Raw genomic sequence first — 20927 nt, forward strand, 5'->3', positions numbered from 1 at the left:
AATGAATGAATGGGTTGGTCTTCTATGTGGTTTTCTGGACCCAGCAGCCAAATGGCTTTGTTACTAAGGGACTGAGTCTTTAGCTTTGCATCCTGGCCTCACCCTTGGGGACCAAATGGTGCCTGCTTGCTTAGTGAACAATGTCTGGAAAACAGGAGGAGTGACTGCAATATCTTCCCAATATGACATTTACTCAGCAGCAGCTGTGGTGCAAGGAACAAAAGGTTCTTGCCCTGTAGGACTGCAGCCTAAATAATAGAAAACAAAACAAGCGTCTGGCAGCTTTCCTGTGTGTGGGGGTGTTGTATGTTTGTTTCTTGTGTTAAGGAACAGAGAGGGAACACGACACTCACTATCTTGGATTTATAACAAGAATGGGAATGATTTTTTCCTTTTTTTCTCTCTCTTAAACACACAGTTTCACTCTGTTGCCAAGTCTGGAGTGCAGTGGTGTGATCATAGCTCACTGCAGTCTCCAACTCCAGGGCTCAGGTGATTCTCCTGTCTTAGCTGCCTGAGTAGGTGGGACTACTGGCGCATGCCACCACACCCAGTTAATTTTTAAAATTTTTTGTACATACGAGCGGCGTGGCAGGGAGTCTCACTATGTTGCCCAGGCTGGTCTTGAACTTCTGGCCTCAAGTGATCCTCCAGCCTCGGCTTTCTTTCTTTCTTTTTAGACAGAGTTCCGCTCTTGTTGCCCAGGCTGGAGTGCAATGGCCTGATCTTGGCTCACTGCAGCCTCTGCTTCCCAGGTTCAAGCGATTCTCCTGCCTCAGCCTCTCGAGTAGCTGAGCTTTAAGGCATGCGCCACTACACTCGGCTAATTTTGTATTTTTAGTAGAGACGGGTTTCCCCATGTTGGTCAGGATGGTCTCGATCTCCAGACCTCAGGTGATCCGCCCGCCTCGGCCTCCCAAAGTGCTGGGAATACAGGCGTGGCCTTTCTTTCTTTCCGTTTCTTCCCCTGGGGAGAGGGGAGCACCTAGGAGGAAATGTGTTAAGACCTAAAGGCGGTTCCTTTCTGCCTGGCTGGTCTGAATTCCCTGGTTTTGGAGGCAGCCTCGGGTGTTCCCCGGTTTAATGGTAGGGGCGGTAGCCTCGTTCCTAACCCCCAGGGCGGGAGCAGCGTTGACTGGGAGTGCAGCTTTGGGGCTGGGGCGCCCGGGTGTCCTGAGCCCCTGGAGAGCAGCGCGTGCGCAGTCCGCTTGACTCTGTGGCGAAGGCATCGAGAACTTTCGGGACCTTTACAGAAACAGCAGCACACCTTCGAGCAGCCTATATATATTGTATTTCGAGTTTAGCCCAAGCCAGGTCTCCCTGAACTCCCACCTCCTGCAACCTCCGCCCGCCCCCAGTCCTGGGAAGCCGCCCTGTTAGAGATCACCCGCCCGAAAAGCGCCCCGCGTCCCCAAAGCCCTGCCCGCCCTCGGCCGGGAGAGGGCGCGCTCAGCAGTTGAGGCTGAGCACGCGGCAGGAACAGGCACTGCGGAAGAAGCGGCACTGGCAGGAGGCGCACGGGTCGCAACAGGCGGGTGCAGGCGGCTTGCAGCTGTCGCGGGTGGCCACGCAGGGCGCAGAGAGGGGGGTCCGGGGCCGCGCCACTTTCTTCATCGAAGCCTCCTTCTGCATGGGAAACGCCGGGGCTTTATGAGCCGGCCACGCCAGCCCCTCGCGTCCTCACCTGTGCCTGGGAGCTCCTCGGGCTAGGGAGGTCCCGGACCAGAGGTTTCCCCGCCCGATTGCCCACCGCCCACCGCCCGCTCCCCCAGTCTGATTCCTTCACCTTCATCCCCATCCAGACTGACCTGGCTCTTGGCTGGCCCTGGCCCTCTTCTCCCTACTTTTTGTTTTGTTTTGTTTTTTTAGACAGAGTTTCACTCTGTCACCCAGGCTGGACTGCAGTGGCGCGATCTGGGCTCACTGTTCCTGGGTTCAGGCGATTCTGCCACTTCAGCCTCCCAAGTAGCTGGGACCACATGTGTGCGCCACCACGCTTGGCTAATTTTATTTTTATTTTCATTTTCTGTTTTTTATAGACAGGTCTCACTTATTGTCCAGGTTGGTCTCAAACTCCTGGGCTCAAGGGATCTGCCTGCCTCGGCCTCCCAAAGTGCTGGGATTACATTACAGGCGTGAGCCACCGTGCCCGGTCTAAGTGGTCTCTCTTTTAACTTAAAAGGAAACATGAACTTTCTTTTGGCCTTTGAGATTTGGCCCTTGCCTGCCTCTCCAACCCGTGTTAACTTTGCTGCCCCACTGTGCACCGAGTGCAGCAGGTGAGTTCCTGCTGCGGGAACCCAGCAGGAGCTGTCTTGGACACTGCTGTCATAGCTTGCTGCTTCCTTTCCTGGGAAGGAAATAGCCGTTGGGTTTTGTACCTTCGATACAGGTAGCCAGTGGTCATATGTGGCTACTGAGTACGTGAAATGTGTTTAGTGCGACCTAGAAACTGAATTTTCAAATTTAATTTTAATTAATTGAAATGTAAAATGTAAAACTGAAGCAATATAAAAATATTTTTCCCCTTAAACACAACTTTTTAGTTAGAGCTACATTTCATGCTTGTCAAAACTGAGCATTGGGATGAGATGTGCTGTACTGTAAACTATGCACCAGATTTCAAAGATTTAGTACAACGAAAAGAATAAATTATTTCAATAACTTTTTAAATTAATCACATATTGAAATGTTAACATTTTGAGTATACTGGGTTAAATAAAATATTACAATTAATTGCAGCTGTTTTTTTTTTTTTTCTTTTTAAAAATGTGGTTGTCAACTCGGTGTGGTGGCTCATGCCTGTAATCCCAGCAATTTGGGAGACCGAAGTGAATGGATCACCTGAGGTCGGGAGTTCGGGACCAGCCTGACCGACATGGAGAAACCCATCTCTACTAAAAATACAAAAATTAGCCTGGCGTGGTGGCACATGCCTGTAATCCCAGCTACTCGGGAGACTGAGGCAGGAGAATTGCTTGAACCCGGGAGGCGGAGGCTGCAGTGAGCCGAGATTGTGCCATTGCACTCCAGCCTGGGCAACAAGAGCAAAACTCCGTCTCAAAAAAAAAAAAAAAAAAAAGTGGCTATAAGCAAATTTAAAATTATTATGTAGCTCACATCACAGTTCTTTGCTTTTTTTTTTCTTTTTTTTGAGAGGGAGTCTTGCTCTGTCGCCCAGGCTGGAGTATAGTGGCGCCATCTCGGCTCACTGCAAGCTCCGCCTCCCGGGTTCACGGCATTCTCCTGCCTCAGCCTCCTGAGTAGCCTTTGTTTTTTTGAGAGCCAGTTTCATTCTTGTCACCCAGGCTGGAGTACAATGGTGCGATCTTGGCTCACCACAACCTCCGCCTCCTGGGTTCAAGTGATTCTCCTGCCTCAGCCTCCTGAGTAGCTGGGATTACAGGTATGCGCCACTACGCCCGGCTAATTTTTGTATTTTTAGTAGAGACGGGGCTTCACCATGTTGGCCAGGGTGGTCTCGAACTCCTGACTTCAGGTGATCCGCCCGCCTCGGCCTCCCAAAGTGCTGGTATTATAGCCGTGAGCCACTGCGCCCGGCCTCACATTGTATTTCTATTGGACGCTGCTGCTCTAGGTTACTGAATTTTCAGTCTATTTAAATACTGCTCCCTCAGAGAGGCCTTCCCAGACCACTCTTCCCTTCACTCTCATTACCGTGCTGTAATTTCTTCGCACTCTTTATCATCTGAATTTATTTACCTATTTATTGATATACTTGCTGTTCACCTGTTTTGTCCACAAGAATGTAAACTCCATGAGAGCAGGGATAGGATATATCTTTCTTTTTCACTGCTATGTTCCCAGTGCTTAGCATATAAATATATTTGTCAGTTATATATTTTTATCTGTCAATAATCTCATCTTGCTTGTTCACTTTACAGCCAACAAAATAGGCCCAGAGAAGAGCAGGGACTTCCAAGATCACACAGTACCAGATCCTGCCTCCTGATACCTAATCCAGTGCTCCTCGCTCTGGTTACAGTTGATATGATAAACTGAGGCACACTAAGACAGGAATAAGGTGTGCATTTCAGCAATGCCTCAGTCCAGTGTTTCCCAAAGTGGGAACCTGTGTTAACGGTGGTATGATTTTAGGTGGAACGTTAATGTTAAACGACCCTGAATTATACAATGAGAAAGCATTCTTTTTTCAATCTTTTTCAACTTGAAAGGGCTAATTTGGTGCTAACATGTCCTTAGTGCCGTTCTAACACTTTCTAATCTGCCTTTTTTTTTTTTTTTTTTTTTTGAGATGGAGTCTTGCTCTGTCACCCAGGCTGGAGTGTAGTGGTGTCATCTCGGCTCACTGCAACCTTTTTTTTGTTTGTTTGTTTGTTTTTTGAGACGGAGTCTCGCTCTGTCGCCCAGGCTGGAGTGCAGTGGCGCGATCTCGGCTCACTGCAAGCTCCGCCTCCTGGGTTTACGCCATTCTCCTGCCTCAGCCTCCTGAGTAGCTGGGACTACAGGCGCCCGCCACCGCGCCCGGCTAATTTTTTGTATTTTTAGTAGAGACGGGGTTTCACCGTGGTCTCGATCTCCTGACCTTGTGATCCGCCCGCCTCGGCCTCCCAAAGTGCTGGGATTACAGGCGTGAGCCACCGCGCCCGGCCGTCTCACTGCAACCTTTACCTCCCCGGTTCCAGTGATTCTCCTGCCTCAGCCTTCTGGGCAGCTGGGATTACAGGTGTACACCACCACGCCTGACTGATTTTTGTATTTTTAGTAGAGACAGGGTTTCACCATGTTGGCCAGGCTGGTCTGCAACTCTTAACCTCAGGTGATCTGCCTGCCTCAGCCTCCCAAAGTGCTGGGATTACAGGTGTGAGCCACCGTGCCTGGCCTAATCTGCCTTTTAACACAGAGATTTAAGCCTCAAATTTAGAGCCTTTGGTAGGCAATACCATCCATTCATCCAGAATTCACTAACAATGTTTAACTTTCCCCCTTTTTTTTTTTTCCTTTTTTTTTCTTCGTTTTTCTTTTTTTTTTTTTTTTGAGATGGAGTCTCGCTCTGTCGCCCAGGCTGGAGTGCAGTGGTGCGATCTTGGCTCACTACAACCTCCGCCTCCCAGGTTCAAGTGATTCTCCTGCCTCAGCCTCCTGAGTAGCTGGAATTACAGGCGCGTACCACCATGCCCAACTAATTTTTGTATTTTTAGTGGAGATGGGATTTCACCATGTCGGTCAGACTGGTCTTAAATTCCTGACCTGAGGTGATCCACCCTCCTTGGCCTCCCAAAGTGCTGGGATTACAGGTATGAGCCACCATGCCTGGCCAACTTTACATATTTTTATAGTTACCTTCTATTTATAGCAAGTGATACTAGTTTTCTATCATAATTATATACAATTGACCCTTGAACAATGCAGGGGTTAGGGGCACAAACTCTTTACACACAGTCAAAAATCCTTTTTTCTTTGAGACAGGGTCTTATTCTGTTGCCCAGGCTGGAGTGCAGTGGTAAGATCACAAGTCACTGTAGCCTTGATATCCCAGGCTCAAGTGAATCTCCTACCTCAGCCTCCTGAGCATCTGGGGCTACAGGAGCACACCACCACACCCCAGTTAATTTTTGAAAATTTTTTGTAGAGATGAGGTTTCATCATGTTGCTCAGGCTGGTCTTGAATTCCTGGACTCAACTGATCTGCCTGCCTCAGCCTCCCAAAGTGCTGGAATTACAGGTGTGAGCCACCGTGCCTGGCCTTCATGGTATTTTTGACTCCCCAAAAACTTAACTACTAATAGCCTACTGTTGGCCAGAAGAAAGCCTTACTGATAACATAAACTGTGGATTAACACATCTTTTTATGTTATATGTATTATATACTGTACTCTTATAATTAAGTAAACTGGGCATGGTGGCTCATGCACATAATCCCAGCAGTTTAGGAGGCAGAAGCAGCAGATTGCCTGAGCTCAGGAGTTCAAGACCAGCCTGGGCAACACGGCAAAACCTCGTCTCTACTAAAAATCCAAATATCTGCCAGGCATGGGGTGCACACCCATAGTCCTAGCTGCTTGCGGAGCTGAGGCAGGAGGATCACTTGAGCCTGGGAGGTTGAGGTTGCAACGAACCGAAATGGTGCCACTGCACTCCAGCCTGAGTGACAGCGCGACACCCCATCTCTAAAAAAATAAAAAAAAAAAAAAAACAAGCTAGGGAAAAGAAAATATTATTAAGAAAATTATTGGATAAGTAGAGATTGATTATAAGAAAACATAAGGAAGTAAAAATGCATTTACAGTGCCATACTGTATTTATTGATACCATAAGTTTACTCCATCTGTTTACAAGATGTATTGTCTGTCTGAAATAGTAAGCAACCGAAGCTGCAGAGCTCCACCTGTGGCACCACCTACTATACAATGAGAAAGGATTCTTTTTTCAATCTTTTTCAACTTGAAAGGGCTAATTTGGTGCTAACATGTCCTTAGTGCTGTTCTAACACTTTCTAATCTGCCTTTTTGCTTGAATCAAGCAATTCAAGCAACTTTTTCTTGTAATGTCATGACTCTTCTCTGCTTCTTGGGAACACTTCCAGAATCACTAGTAGCACCTAGTATGGGCCCTTGGTACTACTCAAGGCTTACAATATTGCATTAAACACATTGAAAAATACACGAGAACCTTGAGGGATCACATTTTACTGCAATATGTGATTTACTGGTGAGACTCCTTGTGCAGAGATGATTAGCTCACAGAGCGTTTTAAGCACGTACTCACAACACCAGAGCACGCTGCAGTGGCAACAGGAGGTAGCTTCACAATTATGATGGTAGTACAGTATGTACTACAGTTGTTTAGGCAGTTATGATTTAATACTGCATCTTTACATTTAGTTATATTTCTATTTTGAATGGCATCATGTACTGTCTGTGTATTGTATATGTTTTGGGCAATTTTAATTTTTTATAATAGATTTATGTATATTTTATGGTAGCAAGTGGTAAAATAGACTAGTATCTACATATATTTTATGCATTAATGACATACTTTTTTTCATTTTAAAAAATATTTCTAGGTAACAAGATTCACCTGTTTTTTCCTAATTGTCAGTCTTTAAAAATTTTTTTCCGATTTAAAAAATCAGCTGGGCATGGTGGCTCACCCCTGTAATCCTAGCACTTTGGTAGGCTGAGGCAGGCAGATCACCTGAGGTCAGGAGTTTGAGACCAGCCTGGCAAACTTGGCAAAACCCCATCTCTACTAAAAATACAAAAACATTAGCTGGGCATGGTGGCATGTGCCTATAATCCCAGCTACTCGAGAGACTGAGGCATGATAATTGCTTGAACTCGCCAGGTGAGGGTTGCAGTGAGCCAAGATCACGCTACTGAACTCTGGCCTGGGCAACAAGAGTGAAAACTGAAAACTCCATCTCAAAAAAAAAAAAAAAAAAAAGAAGGCTGGGCACAGTGGCTCACGCCTGTAATCCCAGCACTCTGAGAGGCCGAGGCGGGCAGATCACAAGGTCAGGAGATCGAGACCATCCTGGCTAACATGGTGAAACCCCATCTCTACTAAATATATAAAAAATTATCCAGGCGTGATGGTGGGCATCTGGGAGGCTGAGGCAGGAGAATGGCGTGAACCTGGGAGGTGGAGCCTACAGTGAGCTGGGATCACGCCACCGCACTCCAGCCTGGGTGACAGAGCGAGACTCCATCTCAAAAAAAAAAAAAAAGAGAAAATAAATAAAATAATCAATGTATAAGTGGACCCATGAGTTCAAACCCATGTTGTTCAAGAGTCAATTGTATTTTTTAAGTTTTAATTTTTGTTGTTGTTGTTTTGAGACAGAGTTTCACTCTTGTCACCCAGGCTGGAGTGCAATGGCTCAGGCTCACTGCAACCTCAATCTCCCGGGTACAAGCAATTCTCCTGCCTCAGCCTCCCAAGTAGCTGAGATTACAGGTGCCCACCACCACGCCTGGCTAATTTTTGTATTTTTAGTAGAGACGGGGTTTCGCCATGTTGGCCAGGCTAGTCTCAAACTCCTGACCTCAGTTGATCTGCCCATCTTAGCCTCCCAAAGCGCTGGGATTACAGGCGTGAGCCACCGCATCCGGCCTAAGTTTTAATTTTAAATAAATATATTAAATAAATAGGTGGAACTCAGATGTGGCAAAAGTTGTAAATGTGGTTCTGAAATGAGGTTTTGGAAACACCACATTCATCCAAAAGTATGAGTGATGGTGAAATTTCAGGCAGGGGCTAACTAGAAGAGGAAGCTGCTTTTCATAATCTATTTTGCTCAGTGGACTTCAGCTCCCTGGGCTTCTGTGGGTGTCTGGCTCAGAGCTGAAGCCAGGAAGTCTTTAGTAGCTTTCAGTTTCTTTTGTTAATATAGGCCTGAAAAATCTCTCATTTAGTTCCCAGCCAGAGCTTGGGGGTCCTCCTTCTGTAAGTCCAGTCTCACCCCAACAGTGAGAACTCCCAGAACTTCCCTGCCCTTACCTTAGAAGATCTCTTCTTTTCTGCTTCTTTTCTGCTGATCTGTTTGGAATTCTTGTTCAGTGCTTCAAAGAGAGACAAAAGGAGGAGAGTCAGATGTTTCTGAGGACGTTGAGTTGCAGTGAAGTGAGAGGGGCAGAGGGGCTCGGGAAGTTGCCAGGTGGGGGAGAGGAGAAGCAGCGTGCCGGATGAATCACACTGTAGGACTCAAGCCAGTAGGTTCTTGCCAGCCCGGATGGTGACCTGGAGCCAGGCACTGATAGCAACGTGTCCTCTGAGGGAAGGCAAATGGGATGTCCAAGCAGGCACTGGGATCTGCCTGTGGTGCTCTTGTGGGGCCTGGTCCCTCGACCTAGGTGAGCTTGGGCCACTCAGAGTCACCCCAAGTGCCTCTTCCTTCATCTCCATTGTGGCAGGTGCAGGAACATTGTGATACTCAGAAAATGGACTCCCGTCTTGCACACAGATGCACCTGTGTTTCCTATTTTCCATTCCTCAGAGCTTTGGAGCCAGGAGGACCTGATTTGAATCCTGACTCTGCCAATATAATGACTATGTGGCTGTCGGTAACTTACTTATCTTCCATGAGACTCAGTTTTTTCATCTGCACAAAAGATTCCATAATATCTACCTTGCAGTATTATCTTGAGGATAAATGAAGTCTGCTTATAAAGTGAAAAGTCTGTTACACTGAAGAGAAATAAATGTTGATGTTCCTCCACTTCCCTGTCTGATATGTGTAGAATATCCTCTTTTCTTTCTTTTTCTTCTTCTTCTTTTTTTTTTTTTTCTTTTGAGACAGAATCTCACTCTGTCACCCAGGCTGGAGTGCAGTGGTGCAATCTCAGCTCACTATAACCTCTCTCTCCTGAGTTCAAGTGATTCTCCTGCCTCAGCCTCCCAAGTAGCTGGGATTATAGGTGTGCACCACCACGCCTGGCTAATTTTTGTATTTTTAGTAGAGATGGGGTTTTGCCATGTTGGCCAGGCTGGTTTCAAACTCTTGACCTCAGGTGATCTGCCCACCTCGGCCTCCCAAAGTGCTGGGATTATAGGTGTGAACTACTGTGACTGGCCGATTATTTATTTATTTATTTAAAAATTTCTTTTTTGAGACAGAGTCTCTCTGTCACCCAGGCTGGAGTGCAATGGTGTGATCACAGCTCACTACAGTCTCAACCTCCTGAGCTCAAGCAATCCTCCTGCCTCAGCCTCCCAAATAGCTGGAACCATAGGCATACACCACCATTCCCGGCTAGTTTTTGTTTGCTTGTTTTTGAGACAGGGTCTCACTCTGTCACCCAGGCTGGAGTGCAGTGGCACAATCATGGCTCACAATCATTGTAGGCTCAAACTCCTGGGCTCAAGTGATTCTCCTGCCTCAGCCTCCCAAGTAGCTAGGACTACAAGCGCACGCCACCATGCCTGGTTAATTTTTGTATTTTTAGTAGAGATGGGGTTTCACCCTGTTGACCAGGCTGGTCTTGAACACCTGAGCTCAAGAGATCTGCCCACCTTAGCCTACCAAAGTGCTGGGATTACAGGTACATGCCACCATGCCTTGCTAGTTTTTAAATTTTACCATAGAGACAGGGTCTCTGTATATCACTCAATCTGGTCTTGAACTCCTAGGCTCAAACAATCCTCATGCCTCAGCTTCCCAAAGTGCTGGGATTACAGGCATGAGCCACCTCACCCAGCCTCAGATATCCTCTTTTCCTAGCAAAAGGCAAGGTAGTAAGGAATATTAGTTTTGAGCTTAGGTTCTGGAGTTAAGCATCTGATTTTGAATTCTGGCTTTGCCAGTTAAAAACTGTGTGATCCATGCTAGTTACTTAACTCTCCTAAGCCTAAAGTTCCTCAACTGTGAAATACAAATAACGACCATACTCGCCTCACAGTGCCTACCACACAGTATGCCTATGATTATTATCAGGTGAAGTCAAACCAGATCTCCAATGCCCCTCATATTTTCCCCTGAGTCATAATTCCCAACTCTGACATGACAGGGCTGGTCCATCCTAGTCTTGCATATGTTCTGGAGCATTTTGAAGTTTGTTACTGTTGACAGGAGTTCTGTGATTCATTAAGTTTCAGAAATGCTACATTAAACAAAGTTTAGCAAGTGTCTTCACTTCAGGCCTTTCAGAGGCTCTACCATATGCTAAGCTGCATATTAGATTGGTAGCATGCAGGACTTTCCCAAACCAAATGAGTCAAGGGACACTATTCTCCCAGGATTATTTCGTGGAACGAGCAAGAAGGAGCTGTCCATGGCGGTGGATCCTGGTAGCACCCCGGGAAGCATGCTTGATTTCCTGCAGCCCCTCTCCTGGGCCAGAGCCCGGAGGCTAGGTGACTTACCCACAATGGAGACAGAAGGGAAGTCCAGGAGGTTCACAGAGGAGTTGCTTCTCAGGCTCCTGTCATCTCGGAGCTTCTCCTCAGGTGGCGGGTGGCTGTAGGCAGTGAAGAAGCAGAGGAAGACCAGCAGGGTGGCCAGGAGTAGGCGGGTGACATCCATCCCAGGAGGCCTGAGTGGGACAGAGAAGGTGGTCAGATGGGTGGGTCGGGGTAATGGTAAGAGGCCTTCCTGCTTTCTTTGTGCTTCTTTGGGCTGGTGTTGTGACTCTGTTAGGCAAGTGTCCTGGTGGAGTCGGAGGGTTAGCAAGGCCTAGGATGGGGAAGGGGAATTGATGAGGGAAGAAGAGAGAAGAGAGATGGGAAGAGGAAGAAAGACTAGGAACAGAAGGAGATTGGAGCAAAGATAAAAGGAATGCATTGCACTGGTCTCTGCTGTCCAGAGGGTGGTGTGTTGGCTGCTTCTGGTTTTTTTAATGTCTGTGGCCCCAGGAGACCCTAGGCCTGGGCAGAGTTGTTGAAGGGCCCCCAGTAGGGCCTCACAGTAGCAGAGGTTTTATTAAGGTGCACAGAATAAGGCTAATAAATTAAGAATCAGTGAGAAAGATGCAGAGGTAAGTGGCTCCTTCAGACAAGCATATATGTTGGCTCATACCCTAGATTCCCAAACCCAGAGAGAACGAATGCAGGTATAGTTTGTGGCAGGAGGATGGACCTGTCAACATAGGCCACCTGGATTTATGTATTTATTTATTTGCTAGCTGGATTTTTTTTTTTTTTTTTTTTTTTGAGACGGAGTCTCGCTGTGTCGCCCAGGCTGGAGTGCAGTGGCCGGATCTCAGCTCACTGCAAGCTCTGCCTCCCGGGTTTTTACGCCATTCTCCGGCCTCAGCCTCCCGAGTAGCCGGGACTACAGGCGCCCGCCACCTCGCCCGGCTAGTTTTTTGTATTTTTTAGTAGAGACGGGGTTTCACCGTGTTAGCCAGGATGGTCTCGAACTCCTGACCTCGTGATCCGCCCGTCTCGGCCTCCCAAAGTGCTGGGATTACAGGCTTGAGCCACCGCGCCCGGCCTTTTTTTTTTTTTTTTTTTAAGACAGAGTCTCACTCTTGTTGCCCAGGCTGGAGTGCAGTGGCACAGTCTCAGCTCACTACAACCTCCACCTCCCAGGTACAAGCAATTCTCCTACCTCAGCCTCCTGAGTAGCTAGGGCTACAGGCACCCACCACTAAGCCAGGCTAATTTTTGTATTTTTTGGTAGAGACGGGGTTTTACCACTTTGGCCAGGCTAAGCATTTTATATTTTCTAACTCTTTTTATTTTTTTTGAGACAGAGTCTTGCTCTGTCAGCCAGACTAGAGTGCAGTGGCACGATCTTGGCCCACTGCAACCTCTGCCTCCCAGCTTCAAGCGATTCTTCTTCCTCAGCCTCTGGAGTAGCTGGGATTACAGGTGCCCACCACCACACCTGGCTAATTTTTGTATTTTTAGTAGAGATGGGGTTTCACCATGTTGGCCAGGCTGGTCTCAAACTCCTGGCCTGAAGTGATCTGCCAGCCACTGCCACTGCACCTGGCCTATATTTTCTAACTCAAGCTCGTATAGTTTTTTTTCTGTTGTCATTGTTTGTTTTGAGACAGAGTCTCACCCTGTCACCCAGGCTGGAGTGCAGTGGCACGATCTTGGGCCACTGCAGCCTCAACCTCCCACGTTCAAGCCATCCTCCCACCTCATCTTCCTGAGTAGCTGGCACTACAGGCATGTGCCCACATGCCTGGCTAATTAAATTTTCTTTTTTTGTAGAGATGAGGGCTCACTCTATTACCCAAGTTGGCCTTGAGCTCCTGGGCTCAAGTGATCCTCCCACCTCAGCCTCCCAAAGTGAGCCACCACTTGGCCATATTTGTTCATTTGTGTGTATATATTTTATATATATATATGGCATTCCCCTTCTAGGATATTAACTCCTGAATGACAGGGGCTCTCCACCATCCTTTCCAGCTTTATATTTTCTCACAGGAAGCAATGAATTCCGACCAAGCTTGGCTACTTCCTGGTCCCCATATGATGCTTGTCCTTTCCCACCAATTGCAATGCTTAGCTTGCTATACAAACATTTATTTACTTATCATTTGTCAATGGTCATCAAAGCCCTTAGTGACTACAGTACTCATTTGCCCTTCTCACATTTCATATGGCATTTATCCAGTCTGGGAAGTAAGAACAGTTTTAACATTTTAAAATGATGCTATTAAAAAAAAAAAGAATATCCAACGGAGACCCTATGTGGTCCACAAAGCATAAAATATTTACTATCTGGCCTTTTACAGAAAAAGTTTGCCAACCCCATCTAGATTGTAAGAATCATGACGGATTGGAACAAGAACATCATGTTTGCTCCATCAATATATATTAACCAATGGACCACTTAACTATTTCTTTTCTTTTTTAAGATGGAATCTCACTCTGTTGTCCAGCCTGGAGTGCAGTGGTGTGATCTTGGCTCACTGCAACCTCCGCCTCCTGGATTCAAGTAATTCTTCTGCTTCAGCCTCCCGAGTAGCTGGGACTACAGGTGCCCACCACCACACCCGGCTAATTTTTGTATTTTTTGTAGAGACAAGGTTTCACCATGTTGGCCAAGCTGGTCTCAAACTCCTGACCTCAAGTGATCCGCCTGCCTTGGCCTCCCAAAGTGCTGGGGCTACAGGTGTGAGCCACTGCACCCAGTCCAACTATTTCTTCAGGTGAAGATATTGATGACATTTATTAAAAGGCTAATGTGCCGATAATATTTCTCATTAATTTATCAGATTTCAGATTTGTTTTAGTACAGGACTGGGTCCTAGTGAGACAAGAGCTAGGACTGGTAAGCTTGGATTGTGGATGCAGAGGAAAAATCTACATCATGAATAGTTATCATAATGTTTTGAAACATTATTATACCATGCTGTCTAGAATTCATAAAGATTCAATACAGTAACATTTGGAATATAAATATGAAATATTTGTAAACTAGATAATATTTTAGTTACATAAAATTAAATATATATTTAAAATTTTTATTCTGTATCATTGACCTCTTCCAAAAGCAATATTGTATTTAATTTTTAGCTTCTGATTGTTGCTAAAAAGACCATTTTTCAAATACAGCATCTAGCTTTAATGGGTATTAATTAGGAAGGCAAATCAGAAATAAATTCAACCCGGCTGGGCCAGTGGCTCACGCCTGTAATCCCAGCACTTTGGGAGGCCACAGCGAATGGATCACCTGAGGTCAGGATTTCGAGACCAGCCTGGCCAACATGGCGAAACCCCGTTTCTACTAAAAATACAAAAATTAGCTAGGCGGTGGCCTCCTGAGTAGGTAGGTGCCTATAAGTCTACCTACTCAGGAGGCTGAGGCAGGAGAATTGCCTGAACCCAGGGCTAGGAGGTTGCAGTGAGCTGAGATCATGCCACTTCACTCCAGCCTGGGTGAAAGAAACTGTCTCCAAAAAAAAAAAAAAAAAGAAAGAAAGAAAGAAAGAAATTCAACTTTAAAAAACAAGGAAAGTAAAGGATGAGGATGTGGTGGAATGTGGTAGGGAGAAGCTCTGATTAACAAAAGGCTCTTAGCCGGGAGTGGTGGCACAAGACTGTGGTCCCAGCTACTCGGGTGGCTGAGGTGGGAGAATCACCTGACCCCAGGAAGTTGAGGCTACAGTGAGCCATGATTGTGCCATTGCACTCCAGCCTGGGTGACAGAGTGATACTCTGTCTCAAAAACAAGAACAAATAAGCTCGATTAAGGCAAGTTACAAGAGGCATGTTATTAATTGGGAGGCGGTATGTGCAGTTATTTTATGTCTTTGGGTTTTCCTTACCATAAATAATATACTCATGGGCCAAAAACTGTAATGGGAATTTCTGCAAAGAAGTGAGAGTGACCAGAAAATCTGAATTAGAAAAAGAGGCCAGGCATGGTGGCTAACGCTCTGTGGGGTTTTTCTCCTCATGTGCGGAGACGAGAGATCGTAGAAATAAAGACACAAGACAAAGAGATAGAAGAAAAGACAGCTGGGTCTGGGGGACCACTACCACCAAGGCGCAGAGACTGGTAGTGGCCCTGAATGCCTGACTGCGCTGTTATTTATGGGATACAAGACAAGGGGGCAGGGTAAGGAGTGTGGGCCATCTCCAATGATAGGTAAGGTCACACGAGTCATGTGTCCACCAGACAGGGGGCCCTTCCCTGTTTGGCAGCCGAGGCAGAGAGACAGAGAGGACAGCTTGTGCCATTATTTCTTCTATACATTTCAAAGACTTTAGTACTTTCACTAATTCTGCTACTGCTATCTAGAAGGTGGAGCCAGGTGTACAGGGTGGAATATGAAAGCAGACCAGGAGCATGACCACTGAAGCACAGCATCACAGGGAGATAGTCAGTCCTCCGGATGGCTGTGGGCAGGCCTGACTGATGTCAGGCCTTCCACAAGAGATGGTGGAGCAGAGTCTTCTTTAACTCCCCCGGGGAAAGGGAGAGTCCCTTTCCCAGTCTGCTGAGTAACTGGTGCCTTCCCCAGGCACTGACGCTATCACTAGACCAAGGACCGCTAGGTAACAGGTGCCTTCCCAGGCGCTGGCATTACTGCTAGACCAGGGAGCCCTCTAGTGGCTTTGTCCAGGTGTGACAGAGGGCTTATACTCTTGTCTTCTGGTCACTTTCTCACTGTGTCCCTTCAGCTCCTATCTCTGTATGGCCTGGTTTTTCCTAGGTTATAATTGTAGAACAAAGATTATCATAATATTGGAATAAAGAGTAATGCTACAAACTAATGATTAATGATATTCATATATAATCATATCTATAATCTATTTCTAGTGTAACTATTCTTATTCTATATATTTTCTTTATTATACTGGAACAGCTTGTGCCCTCAGTCTCTTGCCATGGCACCTGGGTGGCTGGCCGCCCACAGGTGTGATAGTACACACCTGTGGTCCCAGCCACTTGGGAGGGTGAGGTGGGAGGGAGGATTGCTTGAACCTGGGAGGTTGAGGCTGTAGTGAGCTGTGATCGTACCAGAAAAGAAAAGAAGAAAGAAAAAGGTGGCAGGAGTTTGGGGAAGATTAACTTAGACCCAGGAACAGGATTGAGAATGAGGGGACTGAATCAACAGTCCAATTCAGTATTACAAATCTAAGGAGTAGTGGTACAGCTCATGACCAGAGGCCAATATCCATGGGACCAAAGTCCACACTGATCACTTGCTATGAACACTTGATAATGTAGGTACAAGCTCACTTCACCATCAGAGCAGCCACAAGCCTAATGTAAACACTAGTCACTGCACAATGGGCAGGCAGGAGATCTCACCAGGTCAAATCCCCAGCCTAACTCACGACAAGTGAATCCTAGGGGTTAGTTTAAGACAGACCAACCCCTGGCAAAACAGTTCTCCTGGTAGAACCATACAATTGGACTGAGTCTTGGATTGGTGAAGTCTCAGTGGAGTAAATCTTATTTAGGTATTATAGGGAGAGAGTTAAAGACCAGTATTCCTTACCTCAGTTCTGGAGGGATATGTATATTCTAAATGTAATACAGGTCCATAATGTTTAGTTGTATTAGGACCCTTGGGGTCAGATATTTTTTAGAATTCAGAACTTTGTGAATGTTAGAAAAGTAGTATCATCTATATATTATATTAAACCACATATAAGGGTCTGGGAAAGCCCTATAATAAAAATCTTAATGCTTCTATAGCAAAAAGGCACGGATCTTCATAATAGGCAGGATGAATAGAGACTATGAATTGATTCACATCAATTCAGGACGCATTTTGTTGCCAAATATCTTCAGATAAGTTCAGATTTTGCTGCCAAATGAGTTGCCAAAGGAGGAACAATACCTTATAGTTTTCAGGGTGTTGGGATTTTGCAATTACAGGTAAAGGTTTGTGGATCTGTACAGACCTCGTTGCTGTTACTACTCATCAGAGAAACACTCCCTGCTATTAATACAGGACAATGATGCTAGGCCGGGCACTGTGGCTCACGCCTATAATCCCAGCACTTTGGGAGGCCGAGGCAAGTGGATCACCTGAGGTCAGGAGTTCGAGACCAGCCTGACCAACGTGGTGAAAGCTCATCTCTACTAAAAATACAAAAATTAGCTGGGCATGGTGGCGCATGCCTGTAATCCCAACTACTTGGAAGGCTAAGGCAGGAGAATCACTTGAATCCAGGAGGCAGAGGTTGTAGTGAGCCAAGATTGTGCCACTGCACACCAGCCTGGGTGACAGAGTAAGAGACTCTGTCTCAAAAAACAAAACAAAACAAAAAAAGCAGGACAATAATGCTGACAGCAATCAGTAGCTGTGTAACTGGGTTTCTCAACTGTCTTTCCACTCCACAGTGATAAAGACTGTTACTTGATCTGTGATATTTCTGATGACAAGTCTCCTTTTAAATTCATCGTCTGTGTTAAGTTAGTATTTAGGACTTAAGATGAGTTTCTCTTCAGTGTGGTGGATAAAAAGAAGAATCCAGACACACGAGTAAGATCATCTGGATGAACCTGTCATTTAAACGGCTGTGTGACCCTAGGTCCATCTGAGTCTCAGCTTTCTCAGTTTTAAAATAAGGGGATAGGGCCTGGCACTCACGCCTGTAAGCCCAGCACTTTGGGAGGCTGAGGCAGGTGAGTCACTTGAGGCCAGGAATTTGAGACCAGCCTGGCCAACATGGTGAAACCCCGTCTCTACTAAAAATACAAAAATTAGCTGGGCTTGATGGTGCATGCCTACTACTCGGGAGGCTGAAGCTCAAGAATTGCTTGAACCCAGGAGGTGGAGGTTGCAGTGAGCTGAGATTGTGCCATTGCACTCCAGCCCAGGCAATGGAGCGAGACTCTGTCTCAATAAATAAATAAATTAAAAAAAAAAAAAAAAGAGTGTAGGGAAAAGAAAGAGAGATCAGGCTGGGCACGATGGCTCACAACTGTAATCCCAGCACTTTGGGAGGGCGAGGCAGGTGGATCACGAGGTCAGGAGATCGAGACCATCCTGGCTAACATGGTGAAACCCCGTCTCTACCAAAAATACAAAAAAATTAGCCGGGCATGGTGGTGGGTGCCTGTAGTCCCAGCTACTCGGGAGGCTGAGGCAGGAGAATGGCATGAACCCGAGAGGCAGAGCTTGCAGTGAGCTGAGATTGTGCCACTGCACTCCAGCCTGGGCAACAGAGCGAGACTCCGTCTCAAAAAAAAAAAAAAGAAAGAGAGATCAGGTTGTTACTGTGTCTATGTAGAAAAGGAAGACATAAGAAACTCCATTTTGATCTGTACTAAGAAAAATTGTTTCTGCTTTGAGATGCTGTTAACCTGTAACTTTAGCTCCAACCCTGTGCTCACAGAAACATGTGCTGTATTGAATCAAAGTTTAATGGATTTAGGGCTGTGTAGGATATGCCTTGTTAACAATACGTTTGCAGGCAGTATGCCTGGTAAAAGTCATCGCCATTCTCCATTCTCGATTAACCAGGGACACAATGCTCTGCGGAAAGCCGCAGGGATCTCTGCCCAAGAAAGCCTGGGTATTGTCCAAGGTTTCCCCCCACTGAGAAAGCCTGAGATATGGCCTTGTGGGAAAGGAAAGACCTTACATCCCCCAGCCCGACACCCGTGAAGGGTCTGTGCTGAGGAGGAGTAGGGAAAGAGGGAGACCTCTTTGCAGTTGAGATGAGAGGAAGGTTTCTGTCTCCTGCTCCTCCCTGGGAATGGAATGTCTCGGTGTAAAGCCGACCATTCTCATTCATTCTATTCTAAGATAGGAGAAAACTGCCCTGTGGCTAGAGACAAGATATACTGACAACAATACTGCTCTGTTGCTCTTTGCTACACTGAGATGTTTGGGTAAAGAAAAACATAAATCTAGCCTACATACACATCTGGGCACGTACCTTTCCTTGAACTTATTCATGATACAGATTCCTTTGCTCACATGTTTCCCTGCTGACCTTCTCCCCACCTGTTGCCCTGCTACACTCCCCTCACTAAAATATTAAAAATAATAATCAATAAATACTGAGGGAACTCAGAGAGCGGCGCCAGTGCGGGTCCTCCATATACTGAGTGCCGGTCCCCTGGGCCCACTGTTCTTTCTCTATACTTTGTCTCTGTGTCTTATTTCTTTTCTCAGTCTCTTGTCCCACCTGATGAGAAATACCCACAGGTGTGGAGGGGCAGGCCCCCTTCATAAGAGGATAGGACTATATGACTTAGTATAGAGTATGAGGCACAGAGTAGCAACTTGACAAAAATTTGTGAAATGAATGAAAGAATCTACCAGCTATCCTTAAATTCTATGAATCCTGTCTTACTCTATTTAGGTGACTATAACAAAATATCATAGACTGGGTGGTTTCTAAATAACAGAAATTTATTTCTCACAGTTCTGGAGGCTGGGAAGTCTAAGATCAAGGTGCAGGCAGATTCAATATCTAGTGAGGGCCTATTTCTTCATAGACAGCCATCATCTCTCTAATCTCACAAAGTGGAAGGGGTTTCCCTTGGGCTTCTTTTTTTTTTTTTTTTTTTTTTTTTTTTTTGAGACGGAGTCTCACTGTGTCTCCCAGGCTGGAGTGCAGTGGCGTGATCTCGGCTCACTGCAAGCTCCGCCTCCCGGGTTCACGCCATTCTCCCGCCTCAGCCTCCCAAGTAGCTGAGACTACAGGCGCCCGCCACCTCGCCCGGCTAGTTTTTTGTATTTTTAGTAGAGACAGGGTTTCACCATGTTAGCCAGGATAGTCTCGATCTCCTGACCTCGTGATCCACCCGCCTCGGCCTCCCAAAGTGCTGGGATTATAGGCTTGAGCCACCGCGCCCGGCCCCCTTGGGCTTCTTTTATAAAGGCACTAGTCTCATTCATGAGGGCTCTGCCACCATGACCTAGTCACCTCCAAAAGGCCCCACCCCCTTACACTATCACCTTGGCAGTGAGGATTTCAACATCTGAATCTGAGAGGGCATAAACATTCAGAACATAGCAAATTCCTCATTTCCGATTCTTGCCTCCCCATCACTGTGCCATTGGGCAGCTTAAATAGTTACACAGAGAAAGATTTTATAAGGGCCACTTACTATACTTCCTTAAGAGCTGAAGAATTTACAAATGCATAAGTGTGACTGAATCTGACTAAGCCTGGAAAAGAGGGCATGGAAAGTCATGGAAAGTTTGTACAAGCCCACTGCAATTGTATTTTTTTTTTTTTTAAATTATTCAACACTGACATTTTATTTTCTGAAGTTTTATCATTTTTACAAAACAAAACAAAATGAAACAAAAAGCAGGTATCGAAATCAGCAAAGAGTTTATAGAATTTCTGCACCAGTTTGCACATAAGTCAGTGATTACAAAACTGGTGTCCAATGTAAATACTAATCACAAGCTGACTTCCTCCTTGGTCAGGTGGTTTGTTTTGGAACTACTGGATATTTATAACTTTTTATAAGCACCGGTCATTTTTTGAGAACTGATTTGGTTTGTCCAACAAAGTAAACAATTTTTTGCTGTGTGGCAGCTTCTTTTTAAAAAAAAACACTGAGCTAAAACACAGAACGTGTATTTGTTTGGATCTGAACCAAATCTTCTGAGATCCCAATGACCCTGAAGAGCACTGAAGATATTTATGGGGCATATTAAATAGTATCTTAAATACTAGTTGTGTACCTCATAATGTCTAAGGCAGCTATTATATTTCTAAAGAAAGTAGCATTTCATTCAGAGGCTGCCCAGAGTTTGAATTACACCATAGTTTTTCTTTCTTTCTGCAAATCATTCTTTCTGATTTACAGTTTTTCCCAAACAGAGCCATAATATTAGAACAAAAGTTTGATGTTCATGCCCAACAAGCTCTGATATTTTATGGATACATTTGTATAGAGCAAGACTTCTTGCTCTGAACCCTGGGCGACCACAAATCAATTGAGAGGCCATGATTATTGGATGCTGAGAGAAAGTAGCACACTTAAACCCACAGTACAGTTAATCAGGAGGCAAGCAAAAACAAAGCTAGAACTCGGTAGTGGTATTCACCCACCA

The 20927-nt window shown here is 45.8% G+C and overlaps 1 protein-coding gene across 4 annotated transcripts in view; it reads right to left on the reverse strand.

Annotated features, from left to right (window-relative positions):
* Positions 1 to 1259: 1259 nt before the first annotated feature.
* The window catches only part of ASI (agouti signaling protein), a 93513-nt gene continuing 73845 nt past the window's right edge, over positions 1260 to 20927 (reverse strand). For all 4 annotated transcript variants that reach the window (XM_011766433.2, XM_011766432.2, XM_071080911.1 and 1 more), the window contains exons 2-4: positions 10846 to 11015; positions 8485 to 8546; positions 1260 to 1626 (exon numbers count right to left, since the gene is read on the reverse strand). In XM_011766433.2, the coding sequence (XP_011764735.2) occupies positions 1450 to 1626; positions 8485 to 8546; positions 10846 to 11005 (399 nt within the window). In that variant the 5' untranslated portion in view covers positions 11006 to 11015 and the 3' untranslated portion in view covers positions 1260 to 1449. The remainder of the gene's footprint in view (positions 1627 to 8484; positions 8547 to 10845; positions 11016 to 20927) is intronic.

Source organism: Macaca nemestrina, chromosome 15 (assembly GCF_043159975.1).
Source record: "Macaca nemestrina isolate mMacNem1 chromosome 15, mMacNem.hap1, whole genome shotgun sequence".
Taxonomy (NCBI): Eukaryota; Metazoa; Chordata; class Mammalia; order Primates; family Cercopithecidae; genus Macaca; species Macaca nemestrina.